This window comes from Tamandua tetradactyla, chromosome 7 (assembly GCF_023851605.1).
Source record: "Tamandua tetradactyla isolate mTamTet1 chromosome 7, mTamTet1.pri, whole genome shotgun sequence".
NCBI lineage: Eukaryota > Metazoa > Chordata > Mammalia > Pilosa > Myrmecophagidae > Tamandua > Tamandua tetradactyla.
Window position 1 is genome coordinate 19,982,771 of NC_135333.1, and position 26,803 is coordinate 20,009,573.

Below are 26,803 nucleotides of genomic sequence, written 5' to 3' on the forward strand. Positions count from 1 at the left end.
GGCCATTTTGGGGCATGACAATTAACTTTCATTACACAAATGAACAATTGCTTATATGCTCGGAAACACCCTACTCGTTGGAACGACAAGGGACTAAGTGGTTTCCACAAGTAGAGAGCAGAATTCGCTGACAAGGTCTTGGGTGACTCTCTTTACCCTCTGTTGTTTTTCATTGTTCTTAATTGACTTTAATTATTCCAGTGAGGCGTCAGAGTGATCACAAATCACTTCTACTCCCCATTCACTCCTGGGGAGAGGAAATACTCATCCCTCTACTGGTGTGTGATATCCTGTCGGTTACACAGGTGAGCACCATTGCACACATCGAGAAGGCTCTGGGGACTTGTAAGGATAGGGCTTCTCCTAGGGCCGCGGAAATCCCCGTAGACTGCGAGAACCTGAAGCACCTATGTCAGAGGGGAAAGGGGTCTTCACTCAGCCTGACACCTGTACGCTCATCTAATTCGCAAACAAAGAGAGGAAAAAAGATGGGATCTTTGGACCAGTAGTCTAACCAGTTTCCAGAGAGTAGGAGTGAAGTGAAGCTGATAAGTAGTTGGAGCCACGAGATGGATTTTCTCAGCAGGGTCTAACCTAATGCATTCTCTCCGGGAGACTTTCTCTGAACCCCCGAGGAAGAATTAATTGCTGCAACCAACCCTCTATTCCTACTGCCATCATAGCACTTGTCCAATTCAAAGCTTGCATTAATTTTCCCGTTGTCTAGGACATTTTGACTGATTTATTCACCACCACATCCCTGGTGCCTGATATGTGGTGGGTGCTCTGTGTTTGTCAGAGAAATGAGTGAATGAATTGAAGGAAGCTGCATTTCATCAAAGGGCAGAGGCAGACATGAATATTCAGTCTTCATAAGAGCTTCAGATTAAGCTAGGGAGACCTGGAAAAGTGGATTTGGACCAAAAGGAAGACTTCCAGGAGCTGGGACCATTCCTGGCATGTGGGGAGGGGGATAAGGAGTACCAAAAAAACTGCCTGCAAGATTTCTGGGCTGCTTTGCTGTCCAGGACTCCACTGCAGGTTGAGAAGCAGCAGAGAGATCAACAAGTACTCAGAAGCAAAGGACCCAGAGCACGCGGCAGGCACCTCCCCCCAGAAATGAGAGCAGTGCTCAGCTCTGCACAAGGACTCAGAGCAAGACACACTACCCTCTCAGTAGTGCTTCCACCGTGCCAGACTCTGGACTTTACATAACCACATTTCATCCTCCCAACAGCTCCGAGAGGTGGGTGTCTTACAGACGAGAATACGAAGGCTCCGGCTCACTTGAAGTGGGTTAGGAATCCCCTTTTCAGTGTGGAGAGAAACAGGGGCCTGTGAACCCAGTAAACTGTGCAACAACAGACAACACAAAACAAAAAATGCCTGGATTGGGTCATTGAAAACTCAGAAATCTGTACAATCCATAGACCAACCACCTGTTCTACTACTTTCGCAGTTTGCTTATTTTCCCTTTATTTTCTTTTGGCTTCTTAGAAAAGTTGCTTTAAAAATCTCATAGGCTTGTGATAGAACAAAGGGAAGTGTCAAAAGGGAAAAGCTTGATCCTTGGGGTAGGTATCGGAGGGAGTGGGGATGGCGGGTGTGGGGAGGGAGGGAGTGGGGAGGGCCGGAAAGACCCGAGGCTGCGGAAGCCCAGGGCTAAGTGTGGGAAATGTACCCAGGGTGGCGCGACCCGGAGGGGCCAGTGCACAGCGGCTGACCCCTTAAAATGGATCAAAGGGATGATTCCCTCACCCGCCTGGCACTGGTGGCAGCCCGTTTCAACTGGCACCAATTTTTCTGTTTCCTCAAAATACCATGGGGAGCGGGAGTCATTTACCTCATCACATAAAAAAGTGGAATAAAGACGCACCACTGCTTGTGTTGGAAAGGCAGGCTGCTTTGACTCCCACAGGTGGGAATTTCCCACGTGACTACATTGACATCAGCTGGCCACCTCGCCGTGTCTAAAGCCGCGGAGAGAGCCGGGACAGGCCAGCTAAATGCCACCTAACTTACTGCACAGACAGATGGGCTGCCCTCGCCACGGCAGCGCCCTGCGGCTGAAAGACAAGGAAGTACCCAAGGGCAAGTGAGCACGTTCCGCGTGGGTGGGTGTGACCTTCGCGGTCACCTGCGCAGAGGCCCAGCCACGCGCGGACAGCGAGGCTGTGAGAAAGGCCAAAGTGAGAAGGAAACCAGCTTCCCGCTGACCGCTGCTTTGGGTAGCTTGGAACCATGCGCGGGCAGCCGGGCTTTCTCCCGAAGAGGGCACATGGTTGCCTGCCTCTCCCACCCTAAACGCAAAGGCGGGGGGGGGGGGGGCAGAACAGCCCGTGCTGTTGACAAGCTGTGGGTGGGCGGCGAGGTCGTGCAGGCAGAGGTTTGCGGGTGGGGGGGGGGGGAGAGTCAAGAAAACCCTGCGAACCCTGCCGCCCACATCTCTGTGCTGGGCTCTGTTTTCAAATCCGAGACAGGGATACCAGCTGGGCCCGTCCGGGCACCGGCATCAGATGCAGAATGACTCTGGAGTGCTCTCCACTTTCTCAGGCACCGAAGGATCGCGAGGGACTGAGTGGGCACCGCTGGCCAGAGGCGGCCCAAATCCACATGCATCCGGATTTAGCAAATCAGTCCCCATCCCCTTCACTGCTGGGATAGGGCTGGCCGCAGGCGGTGGGGAGACTCGCCCCCGCCCAGTCCGCACTCCGCGAGCGCAGTCGGGGCTTCGTGGTATCTCCGGAACCCGGCCCCTCCTCCCCGTTCTCCAGCTCCGCCAGCGTCCCCACTGCCCGGGCACTATCATTTCCAGGAGCTTCGTCGCTGTGATGCGCGACCCCGAGCGTCCCCCCCGGCCCGACCCTGTGTCTCTTTGAGAAAGGGGCTCGCGGGAGGGTGTGCACGGCAGAGACTGGAAGACTCGAGGAGCTGGAAAGGAAGCCCATCCCAGACGCAGGAGCGGGCCCGGCCCCCGCCCGAGGGCGTACAGCCTTCCCGGCAAAGTTTCCCGCTCCTCCAGGCTCAGTAGCCTCGCGGTGCGTCCCACAGGGCAAAAGACGAGTCGGGGGGCCCTGGGCGGCGCCTCCTTTCCGCGGCGACCGCCCCACGCGGTGCCCGAACCTGCCAGGGGCGCTGGGAGCGCGGTCCCGCCACGCGAGCGCAGTAGTTGCCGCCCAGGGGCCCCGCCCGAGGGTCTGCGCCGCGCCCAGCTCCTTCTCCTCCCGGCCCCGCTCCTTACCCAGTCCCGGCACGAAAGTGTTGAGGAAAAGGCAGATGACAGCCACCGGGAAAGGCATGTAAGGGATGGCGGCGCGCAGGGGGCCCTTCTTCTCGCGGACCTGCACCACCACCCCGCTGCACGAGGACGCCCCCCGGGGGTCCGCCGCCGCCGCCGCCGTCTCGGCGTCTTTGTGCGAAGTCTCCATGGCGGGGCGCGCCCCCCGGAGTCGGGTTGCCGCGGCCGGGGCTGCCGCCGGGCGCTCAGGTGGCGGGTGGTGGGTGACGGCGGACCGAGCTCCAGCCGTGCTCAGGCGCCCAGCGTGCTCGGTGCCCGCGGCTTGCCCACAACCCCGCGCTCGCGCGTCCCCACGCGCCCGGCCTTCTGCGGCGCGCTCCTCCGCGCTCCCACGCTCTAGGCCGAGGGGCGGGGAGGGCAGCGTGACACTCGGTGACAGCGCTCCGACGCCCCTCCCTGCCGGCCCCTTCCCCGCCCTCCTCCCCGCCTCTCCTCCCCTAAAAAATATCACTCACAAGGAATGGAAAAGCCGGGCGATGGGAAGAAGGTAGGAGGGGAGCGCAGAAGCAGCTGGTTGCACAGGTAGTGGGAGGGTCGGACAACACCTCGCTCTCCCCAGACAGGTGACCTGGGAACCTCGGCCCAGGAGCAGCGCGTACTGGGCATGTGCTTGTCTGGCCCAGCTCTTGGCAGTAGGAAAAGCCTCGAGGTCGAGTCCTTTAATTTGGAGGATGCATCTAATGACTAAGGAGATGGAAGCCAGGAACCGCGGAGTTTCATTCAATAGGAGGCCTTTACCTCATTCTGATTAAATTTCTTTGTTTCAAGTCACGGAGAAAAAACAAACTGGGGATCGCCAAGAGTTGGAAGCAACAGAGTTGGAGGTCTTCGCAAGATGGGTTAAAAATGGGACACCCCCTGCGCGCACGCACGCACACACACACACACACACACACAAAGACGCGAAGAGCAGAAAGAAGCTCTGCTGTTGCCGGTAGGGGAGGTGTCAGATACCATCTGCTGAACTGAGCAGGGGAGTACACCTGGGCCTTTTGTGCGCTCGACGTGGAGGTGGAAAGCCAGCGAGGAGACAGCGCCGTCTGGTGTTGATAACGTGGCAGGTGGTAGACGCGGAGTCGGCTGGGTCCCGGCCTGCAGTGTGATGGGGTCCGGTATTGAATTAGATTATCTGAATAATGTCATCTTCACCTCAGCACTTGGAAAAAGTATACTAATAAAAGCAATTGCCCTTGCATTGGGTTGGGGATTCAAAGCATCGAATTATCTAGACATTTAGCAAATAGTCTGAATATTTTGGAGGACACAAATCTACTCCCTTCCCTGTAATTCTCATTTCCCAAGAATAATGGTGATTGACCCTAAAACAGCCCAAAGGACCAGGGGAAGAATTCTTTTTAAAATATAGGTTATTTTATGGGTGTATGCATTTTAAAAATGTTTAAAGTACATCACCTGGAGCTAGTGGTGATACTGGTGGCTGTGTGTGTGTGTGTGTGTGTGTGTGTGTGTGTGTGCGCGCGCGCACACACACACAATAACTAACTTAGGTCTGGCAGTCAGAAGAAGGGGACTGAAAGTTTAAGTCTCTTTCTCTGTTTAGCCACCAATTACCTGTATGATTTTGAACAATTCAGCTTGCTCTGGGCTTGAGTTACTGTGTTTGTAAAATCAAAGCAAGAATCAAGTTAAAACCCAATTATAGAAGTCTTCCTATGATTCAGGTTCTGGGGATAAAGAAATAAGTAATACGTAGCCCCGGCCCTCAGGATCTAATAAGTGAACTGAGGGATACCAGCAATTACAATGATGAAATTGCAGAGATGGTGACAAATGCTATGACTAGAGTAAGTTGAAGGTGCTGTGGAAACATGGATCTGTCTATGTAACCAGTTAGAGTATGGAAGCATCGAACAGTCTCCCAAAGAAGGTGCACTGAGTGATGCATGAGCAATGACTAGAGGTAACTGCTTCTGGGAGATTTGTTCTATTTCAAACAAACATTTATCCGAACACTCTCTGCCAGACACAATTCTAAGCACTTTACACATATGAACTCATATAATCCTTACCAGAACTCTATGAAATAGGTCATAATGAGTATTTATTATCTCTTTGTACAGATGGGGATATCAAAACACAGAAAAACTGGCACAAAGTCATCCCCTAATAAGTGGTAGAGCTGGGATTTGAATGCAAGCCATCTGAAGCCAGAAGCCGTATGTATAGCCATTATTCTATTCAGGGACCTAGAAAATAACCATTCTTTTAATATTCTTTCACAGAGTCTTTTTAGTTTGCTAATGCTCCTGAAATGCATTATACCAGAAATAGATGGTCTTTTATAAAGGGGATTTATTAAGTTATAAATTTTTTGTTCTAAGGCCATAAAAATGTCCAAACTAAGGCACCTTGACTCAAGAAAGGTTGATGGCATCTGGAACACCTCTGTCAGCTGGGAAGGCATGCAGCTGGTGTCCGCTGGTCCTTTGGCTCCTGGTTTCAAACAGCTTCCCTAGGGGCTTTTTCTTTCTGCATCTCCAAACATCTCTGTCTGTGTCAGCTCTGAGCTTTTTCCAAAATGGTTTCTTCTTAAAGGACTCCAGTAATCAGATTAAGACCCACCTTGATCAATGTTAAATTTCTTGAACTTTATAACTATACTTAGGGTGGTTACATAAGTGATTATCCTTATTCTTAGGAAATGTACATAGCAGTATTGTGTTCAAGGTACATATCTACTCTCAAGTGTTCAGAAAATGGACTTGTAAATAGTCAGAAAAATAGACAGATGATATGTAGGTAGATATAGTGATAGATTGATGGATAGAGAGCAGGATAAATGCAATTGTGGCAAAATGTTTACATTAGTGGATCTGAGTATCTGTGTGGATAGATAAGAGTACATCACAGTTCTGTGTTTTTGGATTTGTATTATTTTTGAAATTGCTCTGAAAGTTTGAAATATTTCAAAATATAAAGTTTTTTTAAAAATTTAAAAAAAAAAAAAAGACCCACCTTGATTTGACAAACCCCAATCAGCACCATTCCTGTTAACCCTAAAGAACACCTAGGGCTCTTCCTGAGATTCTACAAATGTTTCATACACGGATTACTTTCCAGAAAACTATAACCTCCAGATGGTTTCCTAGGCCAGATAAGTCCTGAAAGCCAGAGGGGCCAGCCTCTCCAAGAACATCAGCTAGTTCCATCCTCTATCCCATTTTATAGACACTCCTTTCTGATATGAAAAAGTTAGAATGGGCATAGCCCAAGTAACCCTAAAGATTGGGAGAAGGATCAAAGGATAAGGAGGAGTCATAGCAGAGAAGATAGTATTTAACAAATGAGTATGACTGCTGAATCACTATATTGATATTTCTTTTAGTCTCCAATGTCTTAGAGCAGCTAGAAGGAAAAACCTGAAATTATGGAACTGTAACCCATACTGAACTCTGAAATCTATTCTGTAACTACTTTACAATGTACTTTGAAAGTTATTGCTTTTTTGTGCATACGTTATATCTCCACAATAAAAAGTATTTTAAAAACGGACCCACCTTGAATGGACAGAGTCACATCTCCACGGAAGCCACTTAATCAAAAGGTCCCACCCACAATTGGGTGGATCCCATCTCCATGGAAACAACCAAATTAAAAGGTTCTACCCTAAATAATAGATCTGCCCCCACAAGACCAGATTAGGAAAAAGAACATGGCTTTTCTGGGGTATGTAACAGTTTCAAACTAGCACAGAGCACCTGAACTTTTTTAGGGTCACTCACTTACTATTCCTGGAGGAAAAGTATGATAGAGAAGAAAGTGGATTTTCATCTTCCCAATTATCCAGATTTGCTGAATACCTGGATGTCAGGAAGACATTCAGACAAGGAACACCACATGTAAAGTCATGGAAACTCAGGAAACTAGGGAACTTTCCTGGAATTACAGTATGAATGAAAGCAGGGCTCAGGTGGGCAGAGAGAGGAGATGGATCTGGGGAGGTGGGCGAGAGTCTAGTAATGAAGGCCAAAGGAATTTGGACTTTGTCTCCTGGTGGTGATGTGTAATCACTGCAAATGTTTTAAGCAGAGTTGCAGCATAAGTGTCCCAATTATCATTACCATGTAACAAAATTTAGCAATGGCTAAACACAACCATTTTAATATGATCGTGAATTCTGTGGATTAGAATTTGGACAGGTCACAGCTAAGACAGCTCTTCTCTGCTTGAACTGGGGAGACTCAAATGGCTGGTGGTAGAATAGCTGGAGCTAGAGCACCCACTTCCAAAGTTACTCTCACATCTGGTGCCTGGACTGGGATAACTCAGAAATTAACTCAACTTGGACTACTCATCAGAGTACCCATGTCTTTGGCTTTTCACAGTAGGGTGACCAAGTTCTGAGAGGCAATGGCCTGGGAGGGGCCCCTAGAGAGTGAACTCTCCAAGACCAGGTATAAACTATATGAACTTTTCTGCCCTAAACTCAGAAGTCATAGAGTATCACAGTCACATGCCTGCCAGATCCAGGGGAGGTGACCAGATTCAATGGGAGGAGTGTCAAAGAATTTGGGACCATCCTTTAAAGCCACCATAACTGAGATATGATTTTTGGGGAAGACCATTTGGTCAACAGCATGGAGGATGGATTGGATATGGTGAAACTGGGTCATTGGGGTTTCCCACTGGAGTTTGGGTGGAAGTAGGTACTTTTCCTGAACTACATGGACTGGGAAAGAGGGAAGGATGTTTTCCAAGTGAAAACTGGGTATTATTCCCAGACAGAGTAAATGTTGAGTTTGAGGGGTCTGAGGACATCCAAGAGGTGGGGCAGGCACTCGATAAATACTTATTGATTAAATTGCAGCATAGATGATTGACTAGACAGAAGTTGGATATTTAATCAGTCTGAGATTTAGCAAAGCAATTCGAGCTGCAGCTTTGGCAGCCATCAGCATACAAATTGTAGTCCAAGCCCTGTATGTAAATGTGGAGTGAAAAAAAAAATAGAGGGCCGACAAGAGTAACTATAGGTTTCTGTGTTTAAGCAGAAAGGAAGGAGGAAGACTGAGGTTGTTAAAAAGGTTTCCTCCTGAAACACATGATAATATCTATTGAGGCCCAAAAAAGCATTCAACAAAATTCAGTATCCCTTTCTGATAAAACACTTCAAAAGGTAGGAATTGAATGAAACTTCCTCAATATCATAAAGGGCATATATGAAAAACCCATAGCCAGCAATCTCTCGTACTTAACAGTGAGAGATTGAAAGCATTTCTCCTAAGGTCAGGAACAGGAGGACAATGCCCGATGTCAGCACTATTATTCAGCATTGTACTAGAAGCCCTAGCTGGAGTGATCAGTCAGGAGAAGGAAAAGACATCCAAATAGGAAAACAATAAGTAAAACTTTCATTATTTGCAGAAACATGATTCTATACTTGGAAAATCCAGAGAAATCTATAACAAAGCTACTTGAGCTAATAAACAAATTCAGTAAAGTGGCAGGTTATAAGATTCAGGTACAAAAATCAGTAATGTTTCCTATACATAATAATAACCTAACTGAGGAGACAATTAAGGGTAAAATTCCATTCAAAATAGCAACCAAAAGAATCAAGTATCTAGAATAAACTTAACCAGGGAGGTCAGGACCTGTATACAGAAAACTATAAAACATTGCTAAAAAAAAAATCAAAGAAAACCCAAATAGATGGAAAGACATTCCCTGCTCATGGGTAGAAAGTTTGAAAGTCAATTCAACCCAATTCTACCCAAATTGATCTACAAATTCAGTGCAATACCAATCAAAATTCCAACAACCTACTTTGAAGACTTGGAAAAGCTGGTTACCAAATTCATTTGGAAGAAAGAGAAACCTCGAATAGCTAAAGATACCCTTAAAAAGAAGAATGAAGTGGGAGGACTAACACTTCCTGAATTTAAAGCTTATTATAAAGCCACAGTGGTCAAAACAGCATGATACTGGCACAAAAATAGAAGTACTGACCATTGAAATCAATTCAAGACTAGGGAGATGTACCACCAAATCTATGATCAATTGATCTTCAATAAAGCCCCTAAATCCACTAAACTGGGACAGAAGAGTCTTTTCAATTAATGGGTATACAAAATAATAATAATAATCCTATACAAAAATTAATTCAGAATGGATTAAAGACCTAAATATAAGAGCCAGTACCATAAAACTCCTAGAAGAAAATATAGGGAAACATCTTCAAGACCTAGTAATAGGAAGTAGCTTCTTAAACTTTATACCCAAAGCACAAGCAACAAAAGAAAAAATAGATAAATGGAAACTCCTTAAAATCAAAAGCTTCTGTGCCTCAAAAGACTTTGTCAAAAATGTAAAGAGGCAGCCAGCCAACTCAATGAGAGAAAATATTTGGAAACCACATATCACATAAAGGTTTGATATCCTGTGTACATAAAGAAATCATACAACTCAACAACAAAACAAACAACCTAATTATAAAATGCGGAAAGGTTATGAAAAGACATTTTTCCAAAGGGCAAATACAAATGGCTAAAAAGCACATGAAGAGATACTCGTCTTCATTAGCTATGAAGGAAATGCAAATCAAGATGATAATGAGATAATCACCTCACACCTATAAGAATGGCTGCTAATAAACAAGCAGGAAGTTGAAATGTTGGAGAGGATGTGCAGAAATTGCAACACTTATTCACTGCTGGTGGGAATGTATAATGGTACAGCTGCTATGGAAGACAGTTTGGTGGTTCCTTAGAAAACTAAATATCAAATTTTCCTATGACCCAGCAATATCAGTATTTGATATATATCCAGATGATCTGACAGCAGGGACACAAATAGACATTTGCACAGTGATGTTCTTAGCAGCACTTTTCACAATTGCAAAAGATGGAAACAATCCAAGCGCCCATCAACAGGCGAGTGGATAAACAAAATGCGGTATATACATATTATGGAATATTATACAGCAATAAGATTAAATGGTCCTGAAGCATATGATTACATGGATGAACCTTGAGGACATAATGCTGAGTGAAATAAGTCAAATACAAGAGGACAGATACTGTATGATTTTGCTATCATGACTCTGGTAAAGGTAAACTTAGAGCTTATACTGTAGAATGTAGGGGACCTAGAAGTACACAGAAGCTAGAGACAGGGGAAAAGTTACCTAATGAAATTGAACGGACATTTGCACACCAATGTTTATAGCGGCATTAATTACAATTGCCAAGAGATGGAAACAGCCCCCACTCCTTGCTTTTTGACCCTATCTAAACTCCCATCTCTCCCTACCTTAACCCCATCCCTCTGCCTCCTTTCCTGCACCAGGAAAATAGACTTCATCTGTCCTGTTGAAAAAAGGGGGACCTTTGAGCTGTATTGAAAATCAAAAAGATTTTAGTAGAGTTTACAAAAAAGGGCTTGTTTCTGTAACATAAACTGGCCTCAAAATTATTTAAAATGAAAATACTACCATCACAGTTAAAATTAAAGATAGTATAGTTAATAATTGTCCCACAAAAAAGGTGAAAATGGGATGAGATAATACATTCAATCCTTTACTTGTCCCTCTCAAAAGTATTTCTCTGTTTGTTTCTTGTGTAACTAACTTTCTATTTGTGTCTGTCTGCCTGTTCAATGAATATTCTCATACCTCTGGATGGTAAGGGCAAATTGGTAAAAATATTCTTTAAGAGCTCTATTTGAATAGCTGGGAAGTAATTAGGTGTCTTATATAAATATATAAGTATATAAATTGATACTTCTGAAATTAAAAAAGGAAAAACTCTCTGAGCAGCAAGATTCAAAACCTTAGTTTCGTAATTACTGTCAACAAATCTGGACATTAGAAAGAAAGCACCACTGGAAATTCCCTAAAGCAGTGGTAAACTGCCCAAGGGCTGCCTCTGGAAAAAAGCAGAGACCTTTTCCAATGGCCCTGATCACAGTTTTTAGTGAAATAAATCTAATAATTGGAAATAAAGAAGGACATAGGAACTTTCAAAATTCCAAGGCCCTCACCTAAAACTTTCAACAAACCAAGCTTTACTCTCCTCCGAGGCCTAACCACCTAAAGCAGTACAGGGAGAGACGTACGCACAGAAAGACGTGGCCAGGTGCGGTTTAGAATTCTTTTATTCCTGGGCCTGGAGATTAGATATGGTAAGCATAAAATGCTACAGATAGACCATGTTTGTTCATTTTTTCCCCCAGTAATACTCTAACAGTGATAATTGTAGTAATAAGATCATTAATAAAATATGAATAACCCTGGGATGGGAGTAATTGAATAATATCTAATTACCAAATTTTCCTAAGTAACATGAAAGATCTTTGAGAGAGCCTAGATTTAGGCTTGGAACAAATTAAACAATTGCAATGAATTTTCCAGAACTTGATAGGCAATGCACTTTTTAAACTGTTTGTATTTTAAGACATTATGAAAACAGATTTTTCAATTCTGAGAAAAGGAATTTTATGATAAATTTTGAATTGAAGAAATATGATTTTATTCTGCTTGGGTATGTTCTCCCTAAATTTATACAAGCTTACTGATAACATAAGCTTACTGATAACATTATTCTCAAAATTGCCCTTAAAATAACCTAACCAGACAAGTTAGATTACATGAACTGTCCAGTATACCTGGTAAATGATGATACTCATAAAATATAATAAAATAAGAATATGCTAATGCTTCAAACATATTCTATTTTAGAAATCAGTTAAGTTTAGTAAGAAACATAAATGAACTTCTTATCACCTTGATTATTTAGATTTCAAAGAATCTGGCTTTTGGTTACTTGGTCATTTATTACCTCAGTATGTCAAAAAATTTGAATTTGTAGTGGCTTTGTTAATATCAATCAGTATATTATTGTTAGTAAATGCTGACATAAATATGGAAAACCTAATTTTTAGCTTCAAAGAGTTTATATTCTAGTTAGAATAAACACGTACTAGGGCACAGGGTACAAAAGTGATAATGAAGGAATAAAAGGGCTGAAAAAATTTTATAAAGCAGATAAAGAATGACCTAAAAGAGGTCATAGAAGAGATGACACTTGTAAGACCTTTAAATCAGAAAGTAGCATTTAAATAAATAGAGCTCTGAACTAGTCTTTCTTAAAAGCCATAACTTAATTTTGCAAACTGACATATTCCTGGTATTATTTAGCACTTGGGAATAATGATACAGAAAATTTGAGTTTTTTCTGGCTATAAAATCCCTTAAATATTGAAAAGCTAATATTTTAAACTTGGAGCTTTTGTGACCTTTGGAGGTAGTGCTGAATTGGACTGAGAGATTTTAAGCCTATTGTAAAATAATCATTTGTGTGTTGTGAATATACAGTATATAAATTTATGGCTGTGTTCCAAACCCAAGCATAAATTTCTTCCTTCTCCCATTATTTTGTAGTGTCACTGTCTCTTCTACCCTTCATGAATACTGTTATTGGAAGGAAGTCTGCAGGTTCAAAAGCTTTATGAATTTATTATCAAATTTATTTCTGATTGTGTGCAGTCTGTATATATAAAAACTATAGGTGCAATGGATATGGAAGATGATAGAAAGTTTAAGGAAATGATTTTTTTTTGTTATAGTCATTGTTGACTACAAGCCCTGAATGGATACAGAAGGTAGTAGAGAGTTGAAAGAGGTGAATTTTGTTTGTTATAGTCATTATTGTCTATAAGCTCTGAATAAATATAGAGTTGCAAAAAGGAGTTTATGAAAGTGAATTCTGTCTTTCATAGTCAGTGCTGACCTAAATTTAATAAGTCTGTTTATCATATATTTCAAAAAAGAAAGCTTTGTGTCAAACTGAGTATTCATACAAAACTAAAGTTTAGTTTCCTCCCTGTCAGGATAGCATGGATGTTAGTCTGTCCTTAATGTAAAGTTTTTAAAAAGTTTTTCTTAATCATCTAAGCATTCTGTCTAGAAAACAAAGATTTTACATCAGAATCATATCCACGTTAATGTTTATGTTGGCCTTATTATCCTTTATTTCAGAAAACAAATCTTCTCACTGTTAGGGGAAAAACTGTTACAAATAACTTGTTCTTTCACCTTGTATAAGTAAGGTGCTAAAATAGTTTAACCTATTGCATAGGAGGTGTTTGGGAAGTATTACAGTGATTAAAAGGGATTTTCTATCTGTTGCTTGCTAAATTTGTATAGGTAAAATATTATTCATATATTTGGAAATTGTATAAAATTCCTAAAAATCTGACACTGTTCTCACTGTCCATGTTATATCCTGATACTAACCTGTATGCTGTTAAACAATAGTATGGTGGTGTTAGTCATGGTTTTAGTTATTCTTAAAAAACTACAGATCATAGAAAAAGCCTAATTGTCAGTTGCACGGTTTTCCTCTAATACCTTCCTAAGAGTATATGTGGTTAGCTGTAGGTCAGAGCTCTACCTGTAACAAGGAAAACTTTAAAAGAAAGGCAAGAAAAAGGTGCTGAAAATAGATGGTAATTAATATTCTGTCACCTTATGTGTGAAACGAAAGCTAAATGTTTATTTGTTACAAAATTTATATTTTGACTAGTGCATTTCCTAATATAACTTATGTAGATAGTTTGATTGAACTATCAAACTATCATAAGTACTTGGAATCTCAGGTAGGGCATGAGATTTTGTTGGTTTGTCCAGAGTGATGCCCCGATGAATCCCAGAGTGATTTGATCAGTGAGTGGAAAAGTATTTGCAAAGCCCCCTTCAGGGAATGGTGAGAATGGGGAGAAATGCAACTTTCCCAAGTTGAATTCTTGATATTCTCACAAGCAGTGTGGACAACTAAAGCTATAGGCTGAGCCCCCAGTCTTGGGGTTTGTTCATATGAAACTTAACCCCACAAAGGATAGGTCAAGTCTACTTAAAATTTAGGCCTAAGAGTCACCCCCAAGAGAGACTCTTTTATCGCTCAGATATGGCCTCTCTCTCCGGCCAATATAACGAGCAGTCTCACTACCCTCCCCCTCTCTACATGGGACATGACTTCCAGGGGTGTGGACCTTCCTGGCAACGTGGGACAGAGATCCTGGAATGAGCTGAGACTCAGCATCAAAGGACTGAGAAAAACCCTAGAATGAGCTGAGAATTAGCATCAAGGGATTGAGAAAACCTTCTCAACCAAAAGGGGGAAGAGTGAAATGAGACTAAGTGTCAATGGCTGAGAGATTCCAGAGTCGAGAGGTTATCCTGGAGGTTATTCTTATGCATTAAGTAGATATCATCTTGCTATTCAAGATGTAATGGAGAGGCTGGAGGGAACTGCCTGAAAATGTAGAGCTGTATTCCAGGAGCCATGTTTCTTGAGGATGATTGAATAATGATATAGCTGTCACAGTGTTACTGTGTGATTGTGAAAACCTTGTGTCTGATGCTCTTTTTATCTACCTTGTCAACAAAGGAGTAGAACATATGGAATAAAAATAAATAATAGGGGGAACAAATGCTAAAATATATTTAGTTTGAAATGCTAGTGATCAATGAAAGCAAGGGGTAAGGGGTATGGTAGGTAGAATCTCTTTTTTTTTTTTCCTTTCCTGTGTTCGTTTTATTTCTTTTTCTATTGTCTTTTTATTTCTTTTTCTGAATTAATGCAAATGTTCTAAGAAATTATGAATATGCAACTAAGTGATGATATTATGAATTACTGATTATATATGTTGATGTTTTATTTGGTTTCTTAATTTTTTAATTAATGAATAAATTTAAAAAAAAAGAAAGGCAAGACAAATATATAAATTATATTATATACAAATATATATATATATTTTAACATGGGCAGGTACTGTGAATCGAACCTGGGTCCAGCAGGCGAGAACTCTGCCACTGAGCTACTATTGCCCACCCAATAAATTATATTTTATCTGTTAATTAATATAACTGGTAAACATGTAAAAATGAATCAGAATAAAACCTCTGCTATGGTTTGTTAATATAAAATAACTGTCCAATGTTTTCTTTCTGAAAGCAGCTTCATTTAGAAATGCTAATGAAAATCAGAGCTTAGATTGTAAGCTTTAAATGTTACTTTAAATTCGGAAATGCTTTTCTCTTTGTGTAACCTAGTAGTTCCCTGGAAATTAAAGTATCTGTGTGACAACTGAGATTCAGATTTCGTTCTCTAGCTCTGAAAGTTAGCATAATTCTATATAGCAACTGCTAAAAAAACTGAAAATGATTGAACTCTGATTAAAGATGTAATAAAACTGATCTGGTTAAAACTAAGGTAAATCAATATACAAGGTAAAAAAAATAGTATTGTCTGTATTTTAAAACTTTAACTTTTGTGTGAGACAAAAGGAAAAATGTTTTATTTTGTCCAAAATTTAAATTTTCTGTAGTACATCATCTAATTTTAATCTGTCTGGTCAGTTAATTTAAACACCCTAAATTCAACTTTATTTGATATAGAACCTAGAATAAGAAATAAAATTTTAATATTCTCTACAAGTTAATGTTATACCATGATACATTTCAGAGTATTTTGGCAGAGGATGAAAAAGTATTTACAAAGTCCTTGAGGGACTGGGAAAAATAGAACTATTAAACTTCCCCACTTGGGGAATTTCTGACATTTTTCTTAAGCAAGAGGAGCTCTCAATTTAATAAGCCAGGGCCTTAATCTTGAGGCTTATCCTTATGAAACTTATTTCTGTGATAGCAAACTGAACGTACTTATGATTAGTGTCTAAAAGTCATCTCCAGAAAATCTCTGCTGTTGCTCAAATGTAATCTCCCTCTAAGCCAAACTCTGACCTTCCACCCTACATGAGCATAGGTTTCCAGGGGTGTAAGCCTGGCCCTGGCATCAAGGGACAGACCTGGCCCTGGCATCATGAAACATAAGTCACAAGGGTGAGCCTGGTCCTGGCATCATGGATTAGTTGACCAAAAGAGGGGAAAAAAATAGAGTTTCAATGGCTAAGAGGTTTCAAATGGAGTCAAAAGAGGTCGTTCTGGAGGTTTCTCGTACGCAAGTTTCAGCCAGACATTGCAAACTGCCACAATATAACAAACCTCAACCAACAGTGTTCCTGGGAACCTTCAAAAATGTCTGTGCTGTATAAAATTTTACTTACTAAGTTTGTTTTTCAGAGATTTAAAACCTCCAGATTATTTCAATGCCAGAAAAACTCTGAAACCCAGAGATGCTGAACTCTCCAATAACAACAGTCAGTTTCATCTTTATCATCTCTTTGCCCCTCATAACAACACCCCTTTTCAGCTTTAAAGCAGGCATCCACACCAGCATGGCCCTGTTATAAAATGTAAGGACAGCTCTACAACCTCCCCACCCCCACCCAACAACCAGAAGCAGATACAGAAAACAGAACTTCGCCTGTTTGTTGGGCAAACCCAACCAACAGAGTTCCTGGAAACCCTGGAAGATATCCTGGGCACTCTGAAATTTTACTTATTAAGTTTGTTTTTCAGAGATTTAAAACCACCAGATTGTTCTAATGCCAGAGAAGCTCTGAAACCCAGAGATGCTGGGCTCTCCAAGAATGACAATTGGTTTCATCAGTTTCACCCCTTTGCCCTATAATGACAACACCCCTTTTCAGCCTTCAAGCAATTAGAATAATTGTCGCCCAGATATCCCTCAAAATTGAGAGATAATTTGCCAAATAAGAGGGAGGAATTGTAACCAAGGAATCAGGATTTAAGGGATGATTTTGATGCTGAATCATTATATAGACACTCAGGTATATTGGAGTAAACAGAGGGAAATACCTGGAATCTCTAGATTGTAATGCAGCTGCCTTGATCTCTGATAATGATTGTATAGCCCTTATCTTCTGCTCCTGTGACTGTAAAAACCTTGTGACTAACTTTCATTTGTACCCAGTTACCAAGTTTTACAACTTTAGAGTCCTGTAATCACTAAAGACAGCCCCTAATGTTTATTAATGAAGGGTCCTGGGTCAGCCCAGAACTAACCCACCCCAAGTCCAAAGTTATCTTGATAACGGAGACTGGATCTAACCAAAGTGGACCCACCTGACATGTGCAGTAGCTTAGAGTTTAACCTAGAAGTCACCTGTATCTCATTCTACCATTTTCTTACATCCTTTCTGTAACTAAGCATGTGAACAATCTGTGCATGTTCAATTATTAGATCTGCTCTAATTATATCATCTGGGGCCACTGTGCTCATTATCCTAAACCCTGCCCATCTTTTTCTCTAATAAAACTATCAGAATTACAGCAGTTTGGGGCAACAGATTTTGGACTGATAGGCCCTCTGCTCTCTTACTATGCACCTAGTAATAAACTCTTTCTCTCTTTCAAACCCTGGGGTCTCAGAAATTGGTTATTGAATGCGTCAGGTGAAAAGAATCCATGGCCTTTGTCTGGTAACAGAGCCACGAATAGGGAGTGAGATCTTGTGGGTTTGTACAGGATGATGTGATGTTTTGATACATCTCAAGGTAATCTGGGCAAATGATTCAAAAGTATTTGCAGGGTGGGCCACGGTGGCTCAGCAGGCAGTGTTCTCCCTTGCCATGCCAGAGACCCAGGTTCGATTCCCAGTGCCTGCCCATGCAAAAAAAAAAGAAAGTATTTGCAAATTCCCCTTGAAGGGCTGGGGAAAATGGTAGAAATATTAAACTTGCCTTCCTGGGGAACACCTGATATTCTTGTAAGCACTGGGGACTGCCAGTTTGATGGGTCAGGCCCTCAATTTTTGGGCTTGCCCTAGGAAACTTATTCTTGCAGAAGAGAAGCTAAGCCTATTTATGATTATGCTCAGCATCATCCTCAGAAAACCTCTTCTGATGCTCAGATGTGACTTCTCTCTCTAAGCTAACGCTGCAGGTGGACCACTCTCCCCTCTACGTGGGACATGACTCCCAGGGGTGTAAACCTCCCTGGCAACATGGGACCTGACCCTCGAGGATGAGCCTGACCCTGGCAACATGGGAGTGAGAAAGTTTTCTTGACCAGAAGGGAGATGAGAAATGAGCAAAATTAAGTTTCAGTGGCTGAGAGATTTCATATAGAGTTGAGAGGTCATTCTTTTGCAATATATAAATATCCCTTTTAAGTTTGTATTGTATTGGAGTAGCTAGAGGGAAATATCTGAAACCATGTAACTGTAATCCAATAGCCTTGATTCTTGAAGATGATTGAATAACTGTAGAGCTTTTAAGGTCTGCCTATGTGGTTGTGAAAACCTTGTGACAGACACTCCCTTTATCCAGTGTAAGGACCAAGGAGTAGGGAAAAAAAGACAAAAAATAAATAAACAGTAAGGTGGGGGGTGAGGATAGAATATTTTGGGTGCTCTTTTTATTTTTTTTTCTTTATAAAAAAATGCACAGAGCTCCCATTTGCAACGATGGAAATGTTTTGGCAATGGAAGGTGGCGATGGGAGCCCAACACTGTGAACATAATTAACAGCCCAGAAATGTGTATCTGAATGTGGCTAAAAGGGGAAATATTATATTGTATATATAGTAATAGGATAAAAAGTTTTTTAAATCTGTGAAACTGTGCTATACAAACAGTGAGCCCTGAGGTAAACCATGGACTATAGTTAATAGTACAATTATAAAAATGTGCTTTCACCAGTTGTAACAAATAAACCACACTGATGCAGGTTGTTAATAATAGGGTGGTATATGGGAATCCTGTATTTTGTGCATGATTTTTCTGTAGACCTACACTTTCTCTAATAACTTTTTTTTAAAGGAAGTCTTAGGCTTTCTCTGAGGGAGTGACTCCAGTAGCTTCTGGATCAATAATTACTTCCCTTTCCCCCTTCCTAACTGCCCCCTGTGGACATCAAACTTCAGCTATTGCCATGGGGTTCCCGCCTGACTGTAGTCTTTCCTTCCACGCTGTTTGCCCTGTCGGCTGCAGGACTTACTGCTTAACCAGCTTCCACAATTGTGTAAGTCAATTGCTTGTAATAAATCCATGTATACAGTTCTTCTGGTTGAAACCTGGCTGACACAATAAACTCACTTGGCTGGGAAGGCCAGAGAAGGTGTTGGGTTCAGGTATGGCTGGATCCAGTGTTCACGTTCTATCAACTAGTCTTCTAACTGACATCTCTCCCTCTGTGTTTGGCTTCATTCTGCAAACTGGCTGTCTTCATCTGGCAAGGAAAATAGGATCTAAGGACCTCAGAATTACATCCTCCCAAGCAAGGCCGGCAGAAAGACTTCTCTCCCACAGGAAAGGGATTCTGATGGTCCGCTTGGCAATGGGACCCCCCTCTCAGATTAGTCACTATTACCTGGGTACTGTGGTTGGACAACTGAGTTTGGCCAGGCTCAGGATGGGACGGGATTCTGTGATTGATGGCGCCCATCAGACCTCAGAGAGGGTGGAAGCGACCTCAGTGAATAGGTAGTACCTGAGCAGAAAAGGGTCCGGGGTGCATGTTAGACAGACATGCAGTAGTGACCACTGTCTATTACAAAACTGTTCAATGGGTTTCTTGGTAACCACTCTTCTAAGTCACTGGTCTTCACCCACGTGAGCCACCTGTTTGGACTCCTTTCCATGACACGTCTTCTGGTTGTCTTTCCTACATGCTACCCATGTGAAATACGGTCTTAAAGACAAAACCTCAGCCTGTTTTCTAAGCACATCTCCACTCTACATGGCTGTGTGATTTTGGTCAGAAAAAGTCATCTCTCTGTGCCTTCATTTCCTCAATTACTTAATGAACATTTCCACACCTCCCACTCCAAAAGCTCAGGAGTGTGGAATTAGATAATATATTAAACAGTATTATTCTTTCAGGTCTTAGGAGCAGGTGGCTCATTTCCCTGCTTTCTTGGTAATGGTAGTAGTCATTCTGTTGTTCAGTATGTCAGCCATTACCCAATGTGGCTACTTACAGTCAAGTTAAATACTTAAAATTAAGTGACATTTACAGGTCCCTTCAGCTCACTGGTCACACTAGCCACCTTTCAAGCGCTCAGTAGTCTCCTGTGCTGTGGATACCATATTGGATGCAGAGAGAGACCATTCCATCATCGTGGAAAGTTTGATGAGACAATGCTGAGTTAGAATCTGGTTGGGCTGCATATTAAAAAGGTGCCACATAAAAGTGGTTTAAACAACATATCTTCATCAAATTCTAGGTCAGCAAAGTGGCTCGATTCCTAAGTCCATCTGGGCTGGTTATGCACAGATGGTGTCCAGAGAGTCAGGGAGGGGGCCGCTGCCTCCCTCTTGGTTCTCTCCCTCTGAAGGTGCCTGCCTCACCATGTGGTCCCAGTCAGCACCCCAGCCGGAGGAGGGGACAGAGAGGGCATGCCCTTCCTTTCAAAGCCATGACCTGTGCGGGGATGGACAATTTCCACTGACCCCCTATGGTAGGTTCAGGCGCCAACTTGGCCAGGTGAAGATGCCTAGTTCTGTTGCTGTGGACTTGAGCCAATGGCATGTGAAGCTTATCTGTCACTGATTGCATCCACAGTTGGCTAAAGGGAGTACCTGCTGCAATGAGTGATGTTTGATTTAATTGGCGGGATGTTTAAATGAGAGAGCTCAATGTAGCACAGCCCAAGCAACTCAGCATACCTCATCTCAGCACTCACAGCTCAGCCCAGACCTCTGGAGATGCAGAAAGGAATCACCCCAGGGAAAGCTGTGGGAACCCAGAAGCCTGGAGAGAAGGCCAGCAGAGATCACCCTGTGCCTTCCCATGGAAGAGAGAATCTCAGATGAAACTTAGCTGCCTTTCCTCTGAAGAGCCGTAAGTTTTAAGTAAATAAATCCCCCTTTATTAAAAGCCAATCCATTTTTGGCAACTTTAGCAAACTAGAACACCTCCCATTGGCCAGAACCTGTCACACAGTCTTACCTAACCACAAGGCAGGCTGGGAAGCTTTATTCTGGGTGCCTCCGATTTAGAAATAAGATGGGTGTTACTATGGAAGAAGGAGAGAATAGATATTGGGGGCATGTAGCAGTCTCTTCCACAGCAATGATATGTGGCACTTGAATCCGTCTCTGTCAGTATTCTCTTTCTTGTGATCTTTCCCTCCGCTCTTTCTTCTGTTTCTGCTTTTCCTATCTCTTCCTTTTACCTCATTCCCTTTTACATCCCTGTTCTATATATCAGGTACCATGCTTGGCTCTGTCACATACACAGCATCACTTTATCTTCACAACTGCCCTATGAGATGGGTACTAATTGTGTCCACTTTAAAGCTGGAGATTCCGTGATTCTGAAAAGTTACCAACAAACCTGCGCGATTCCTAAGAACTGCCAGAATGGCCAAGGCTGCATCCTCCCCATATTCACTAGATACCATGTGCTACTGCTGCCTCGTCTGTTCCAGGCCATCCTTCCTTCTTGGATTCTCTCCCTTGCCTCTCTCCCTCCTCACACCCTAAGCCCGCTCTGCTTCTCTCCTGGCATCTGGCTTTCATTCTCCTTTTCCTCTCGCCCAAAGCAGCAGGCCAGGCTCACCGGTTCCACTCGGCGCCTAATGAATCTATTAGGTTGTAATCAATCTATAAAACAGCTCTCCTGATTAAACCTGGTGGGGATTAGGTTTGCAAGTTTCCCTGTAATTACAGATGAGGACCCGAACAATAAATCAAATTGACAGATTAAAAAAAAAAATGGAGTTACCTCAAAACACCCCACCTCTTCTCTCATGTGGTCCTTGGCCCGGCCCAACGGCAGGTGCTCTGGCTCCTTGCTGTCCCGTCCCCACCCTCACCCCCAAAGCTGACTGTGGGGGGCTCAGAGTAGACTCGGACTCAGAGGTCAAGTTCCTGACAGTCATGGAGAAAGCAGTCTCCAAAGTGGGCAAGAATCGTCCAGAATGCTCAACCTCCTGCTCGTGGAGACTCCTGAAGGGTCTTGGGTAATTTATCTTCCCTCTTGCAGTTTCATCTGGTTTCTCTCCCTTCACATGGGTCCAGAGGGGCAGGAGAATGTCAGTTCCCTAACTGGTCTGGAAACTGCCTGTTCTGAGGCTACTTCCAACAGAAACAGAAGGGTATTTCAGGAAGCAGTGGACATGACAGAGAGGACCAAAGAGGGGCCGAGGGCCAGTCCCATGCAGGGCAGATGGTGAGGATGCCCTGAAAACTGAAAACGAGTCTCCTTGTCCTTCTGCTCCTCCCAAGAACACAGCAGAGTTGGAGCAAGGGCCCAAGGTTGACACTGACCCTTCCTCCTGTCCTCTTGTGAGAATCCTTGAAGTTCACTTTGGGCTCCTGTAGCCTTCCCTACCCCTCTTCCCTGCAACCCACTCTCACACCCAAGGCTGAGCACAGAGCCTTGCGCATCCTGGGGACTCAATCAACATGAATTGAATTAACCAACTCATTCAGGCACCAGTGGATTCATATATCTCCATATGGAATTCTTATTATCCATCTGTCCTGGACATCCCCCCATTCACAGATTTCTTTTCAGAGATTGTGGAGTTAGAGGCCCGAAACTGGTGACTCCAGAGGATGGGAGAAGCCAGGAGGAGTCCAAGGAGAAATAGGGGGAAAGAGGGAGAAGAAAGGAAAAGGGAAAGAGAGACACAGATTGCTTGCCTTAAAGGTAGTCTGTCCCAGGGCACAGGTGTGGGTCACGTACCCTCACATGCATTTAACGAAGGAAGTGGTACAATAGAAAACCGAGCCAAGGAAAGCAACACAAAGCCCAGCCAGCCAAGAAGCCAGGTATTGTCATGCCCAGACATCCTCAGGGAGCAGAAGAGGGACCTCAGCAGACCTCAGTGTCTTCTTACTGGTTCGTTTCCAGGTTGCTCAGCTGAATTCCCTCTGGCTCTGAGACCGAGAGAGGGACTGAGCCTGGCCTGGCTCCCCCTCCCAGCCCCTCCCCACAGCCCTCCCGGGCAGCACACAGCCTTCCACACCTGTTGCGTGGTCTCGTGTTTCCTGTGATGACACATGGGGACATGAAGCTCTGTCATGCTGGCAGGCACCACAGACTGGTCTCTCCTGGCATTTAGTTCCTGGGTGTAGGTTGGTTTGTTTCTCTCTTAGGCACTCAGCCCTTATGGCAGCATCTCCAAGGCTTCAGCTGGGCTTCTGGAGCTGTCGGGCTACAAAGGGCACCCGAAAGCTCCTCAGGCCCTGTACCCAGGGACAGCCCCTTCTCCCCGACGCCGCCCCTCTTCCCTCCTACTCTCTGAGAGCCCAGGGGGCGGCCCCAGCGAGCCCCAGCCCTGTGGCTGTGCCATTGGGAGAGGGCAGAGCACATGCGCACTCAAGCCGGAGGGCAGAGACGTGCTCGGGGTCCTAGAGGGTCAATATCACACAGGCTTTGGAGTCAGACGCCCCGGGGGGGAGGCCGTCCTACCTGCCCCCCTCACCAACTGTGTGACCTTGGTCATGAGGCTTGACTCAGAGAATCACTTTCCACCTCTGTAAAATGGGGAGAACATCAGCACCTAACTCACGGGGTTGACATGAGGACTGCATAGCAGAGGCTTAGCTGCGTGCCCAGCACATAGGCCGTAGTAAATGGACGTATTACCATTATGCCCTTGGTCTGCCAGGCGGCCGTGATGAACATTGCCCAATGGGCTGGCTTAAACTGCAAGAATGCATTGGCTCATGGTTTCAAAACCCAGCAGTCCAAAATCAAGGTATTGGCGAGGCAATACTTTCTCCCTGGAGTCTGCAGTGCGCGGTGCTGGCTTGCTGCCTTCTTTGGGGCCCTTGGCTCACCTCCCTGCCTCCTGGCACATGGCCATCGTGCCCTCCTGTCTGCTCTTACAGGGCCTGCTGACTTCCCACTTCTCCCTGTGGTCTTCTCTGACTTCTGGCTTGTATTTTTTTTTTCTTTTGTTTTTTGTTTTTCCTCTTTATGAGGCCTCCAGTCATATGGATTAAAACCCGCCCTGTTTCAGTTGGGCATCATCTCCCAACTAAAAATTACCTCTTCAAAAGGCCCTCTTTACACAGGGGTTCACACCCACAGGAGCGGGAATTATGATAAGAGCTTGTCTTTTGAGACATACATAATTCAATTGACTATATCATTATTCTTAAGACTTTACAGAGGAGAGTGGAACAATTCCCTCGGTACCACGCCCCTCTGGCTATCCCATCTGTAAAACACAAACATATAAAATGTAGGTTACTCATCAGGCCAGTTGTCTTCTAGGCTGGCAGAGGCGTGAAGCTAACTCCAGAGCCCTGTAAGATGATCCTATAGGTTAGCAAAGTAGGTGGCCATCTAAGCAGGGACCTTCCCGACATCCAAATAAACCATATTTGATGACTGACTAGTCATGGATCCCTAAAATGCCACCACCGTCACTTCTCTGGGCCGAGGCACTGTGCCCTTATGGAAAGGCTGCAGCCCAGCCAGAAGTAATGCACTAGGTACTTCTGGGAGGACTTCTTTTGATCTGACCATTTCTATGCTGTCTGACAGCTGGGAGCAAGGCTGCAGATGAGCCTTGGATGGTGAGCTGGGATGAGCAGGCCTGGATGAGTTGTGCCTGGGTGTGACGAGGTGTGTGTTTTAGCAAGTGAGGGAAGATAGTAGGATTCTGGGTCCTCCAGAAAAGGGAGTGTGACCCACAGATCTCAGGGAGGCTCCTCGTTGTTCACGCCCTGCCTGATCTCCTCCCCTTGGGTGCAGGCAGGATTGTGACTCACTTCTAGTCTATAGGATAGGGCAAAAGTGAAGGGGTTTTGCAGATTCAATTCAGGTCCCGATCAATTTAATTCTGAATTCATCAAAAGGGAGATTAGTCTGGGTGGGCCTGACTTAATCAGGTGAAAGCCCTTAAAAGAGGGCCTGGCCCTCCCTGAGGTGAGACTCTCCTTGCAGGCCTGATGGAGTGAACAGCCAAGAAGAGGACACCCACCTGGCATGGAACTGTGGTGGCCTCAGGACCTGAGGGCAGCCTCTACTCGGTAGCCAGCAAAATGCAGGAGGCGTCAGCCAGAAGTAATGGACTAGGTCCTGCAGGGAACTGAACTCTGTCAACAACCCAAATGAGCTTGGGTGTGGATGCTTCCCCATCTGAGTCTTCAGAGAACACAGGCTGGCCAACAGCTTTATTGCAGCTTTTTGAGGCCCTGGCAGAGGCCCCAGCTGAGCCATGCCCAGGCTCCTGACCCACAAAACCTGTGAGATAATCAATGGGTGGTCTGTAGGCGGCTAAGTGAGTGATAATTCGTCACATAGCAGTAGAAGACTAACGTAAGGGAGAAAAGTGTCCTGGAACAGGAGGCAGGAGGTGTTGAAGACAGGCTCCATCCACAGCCCGGTGTCCTGCTCCTCTCTCCCCTGGTCTTGGCTCTGGTCGCAGTGGCCACCCTGACCACCTTACTGGTCCCCACTCTATTTTGTCTTGAGGCTGCAAGGGGTGGTGTTTGCTGGGTCTGCTGCCCTAGAGAGTCTTGTCTGAAACTGAAATGATAAGGGCAGCATCCCTGGGTCACACTCACCCTGACGGAAAGCAGAGTCTCCAGAGCAAAAGAAAACAGGATCCAAGACTCACTGGGGAGGGGCTGCTGGAGCTGTTGGGGGTGCTGCGGGTTCTCCTAGCAGATCTGGTCCAGGGCGGGTGCGCTTACCGCCCTCAGCATCCCAGGGCGTGGTCTTTCTAGCATCCCTAGCCCTGGCTTTGTGGCTTGCAAGGTTCTCTCCAGCTTTAGGCAGCCCTGGGGCCACCTGGACAAGAACAGCCGAGCAGACCTAGAATGCACTCTCAGACTCAAGGACGCAGACTTGGGCCTTGATGCTCAAGCTGATCCGGGATCCTGGGCCAGGTGGCTGCCGGCCCCTCTTGCCTCCCCTCCCCTCCCTCCCTTCCAAAGGTCTGGGGTGCCTGCTTCTCTGGCCCTCGCCCTGTGAGTTTCCCTTGTGCAATCGCACCCACACCAACAGGACGCAGACTAACTGGAGGTTCCTCATGAATGGAATCTCTCTGGCATTGTTTTAAAAACTTTTAAACCCTTTCTTCCAACAAAATTCTTATAGGAAAATCCTGTCTGCCAAAACCGCATAAATGGTGCTGCCCTGGTGGAGCAGCCTCTCCCCCGCCGAGCTCTACGAGCCCCCTCCCCTCCCCTGAGGACTTGTGTGGAGCCAGCAGGTGCTTCTTGGAGGGCGGCTCGGACACTCCGGCCTGTGGCCCAATCCCGCCTACCTGTCTGTCCTTTTCAGTGCTGGTTGCACGGGCACTTCCACCTCTCACCCCCATCACAGCTGTCAGTCACTGAAAGCACCACGTTCCCCGTCCACAGAGGCCAAGGCCCTAAAGATTCTGCTGCTGAGAAATTTTCCACCTGGAAAACTGTGTCCTGCCCCCACTCCCACCCCCAAGCAGCCTGACACGTGAACTTGGTTTCTGGGAGACAAATGTGGCTCTAGCATTGCCAAGATGAGCCTTAAGTAGACCCAGAGGTGGAAGGAAGCTTATCTTATTTAGTCTCTGTTTTAGTTTCCTTGGCTGCTCAAGCAAATACCATGCAATGGGTCAGCTTAAATAATGGGAATTTATTTGCTCACAGTTTGAAGCTGGGAAAAAGTCCA

At 44.5% G+C, this 26,803-nt stretch overlaps 1 protein-coding gene and 1 long non-coding RNA gene across 2 annotated transcripts in view; both read right to left on the bottom strand.

The window, feature by feature from the left end:
- The window catches only part of STUM (stum, mechanosensory transduction mediator homolog), a 67,830-nt gene extending 64,367 nt beyond the window's left edge, over window positions 1-3,463 (bottom strand). Inside the window, exon 1 of the mRNA XM_077168569.1 lies at window positions 3,242-3,463. Within this exon, the coding sequence (XP_077024684.1) occupies window positions 3,242-3,428 (187 nt within the window). The 5' untranslated portion in view covers window positions 3,429-3,463. The remainder of the gene's footprint in view (window positions 1-3,241) is intronic.
- Window positions 3,464-3,960: 497 nt separating this feature from the next.
- On the bottom strand, window positions 3,961-26,563 carry LOC143689515 (uncharacterized). Its single transcript, XR_013178812.1, has 3 exons — window positions 26,418-26,563; window positions 23,160-23,348; window positions 3,961-4,390 (listed from the first exon to the last, which is right to left on the bottom strand). It is a non-coding gene; the product is annotated as an uncharacterized LOC143689515 (long non-coding RNA).
- Window positions 26,564-26,803: the final 240 nt, after the last annotated feature.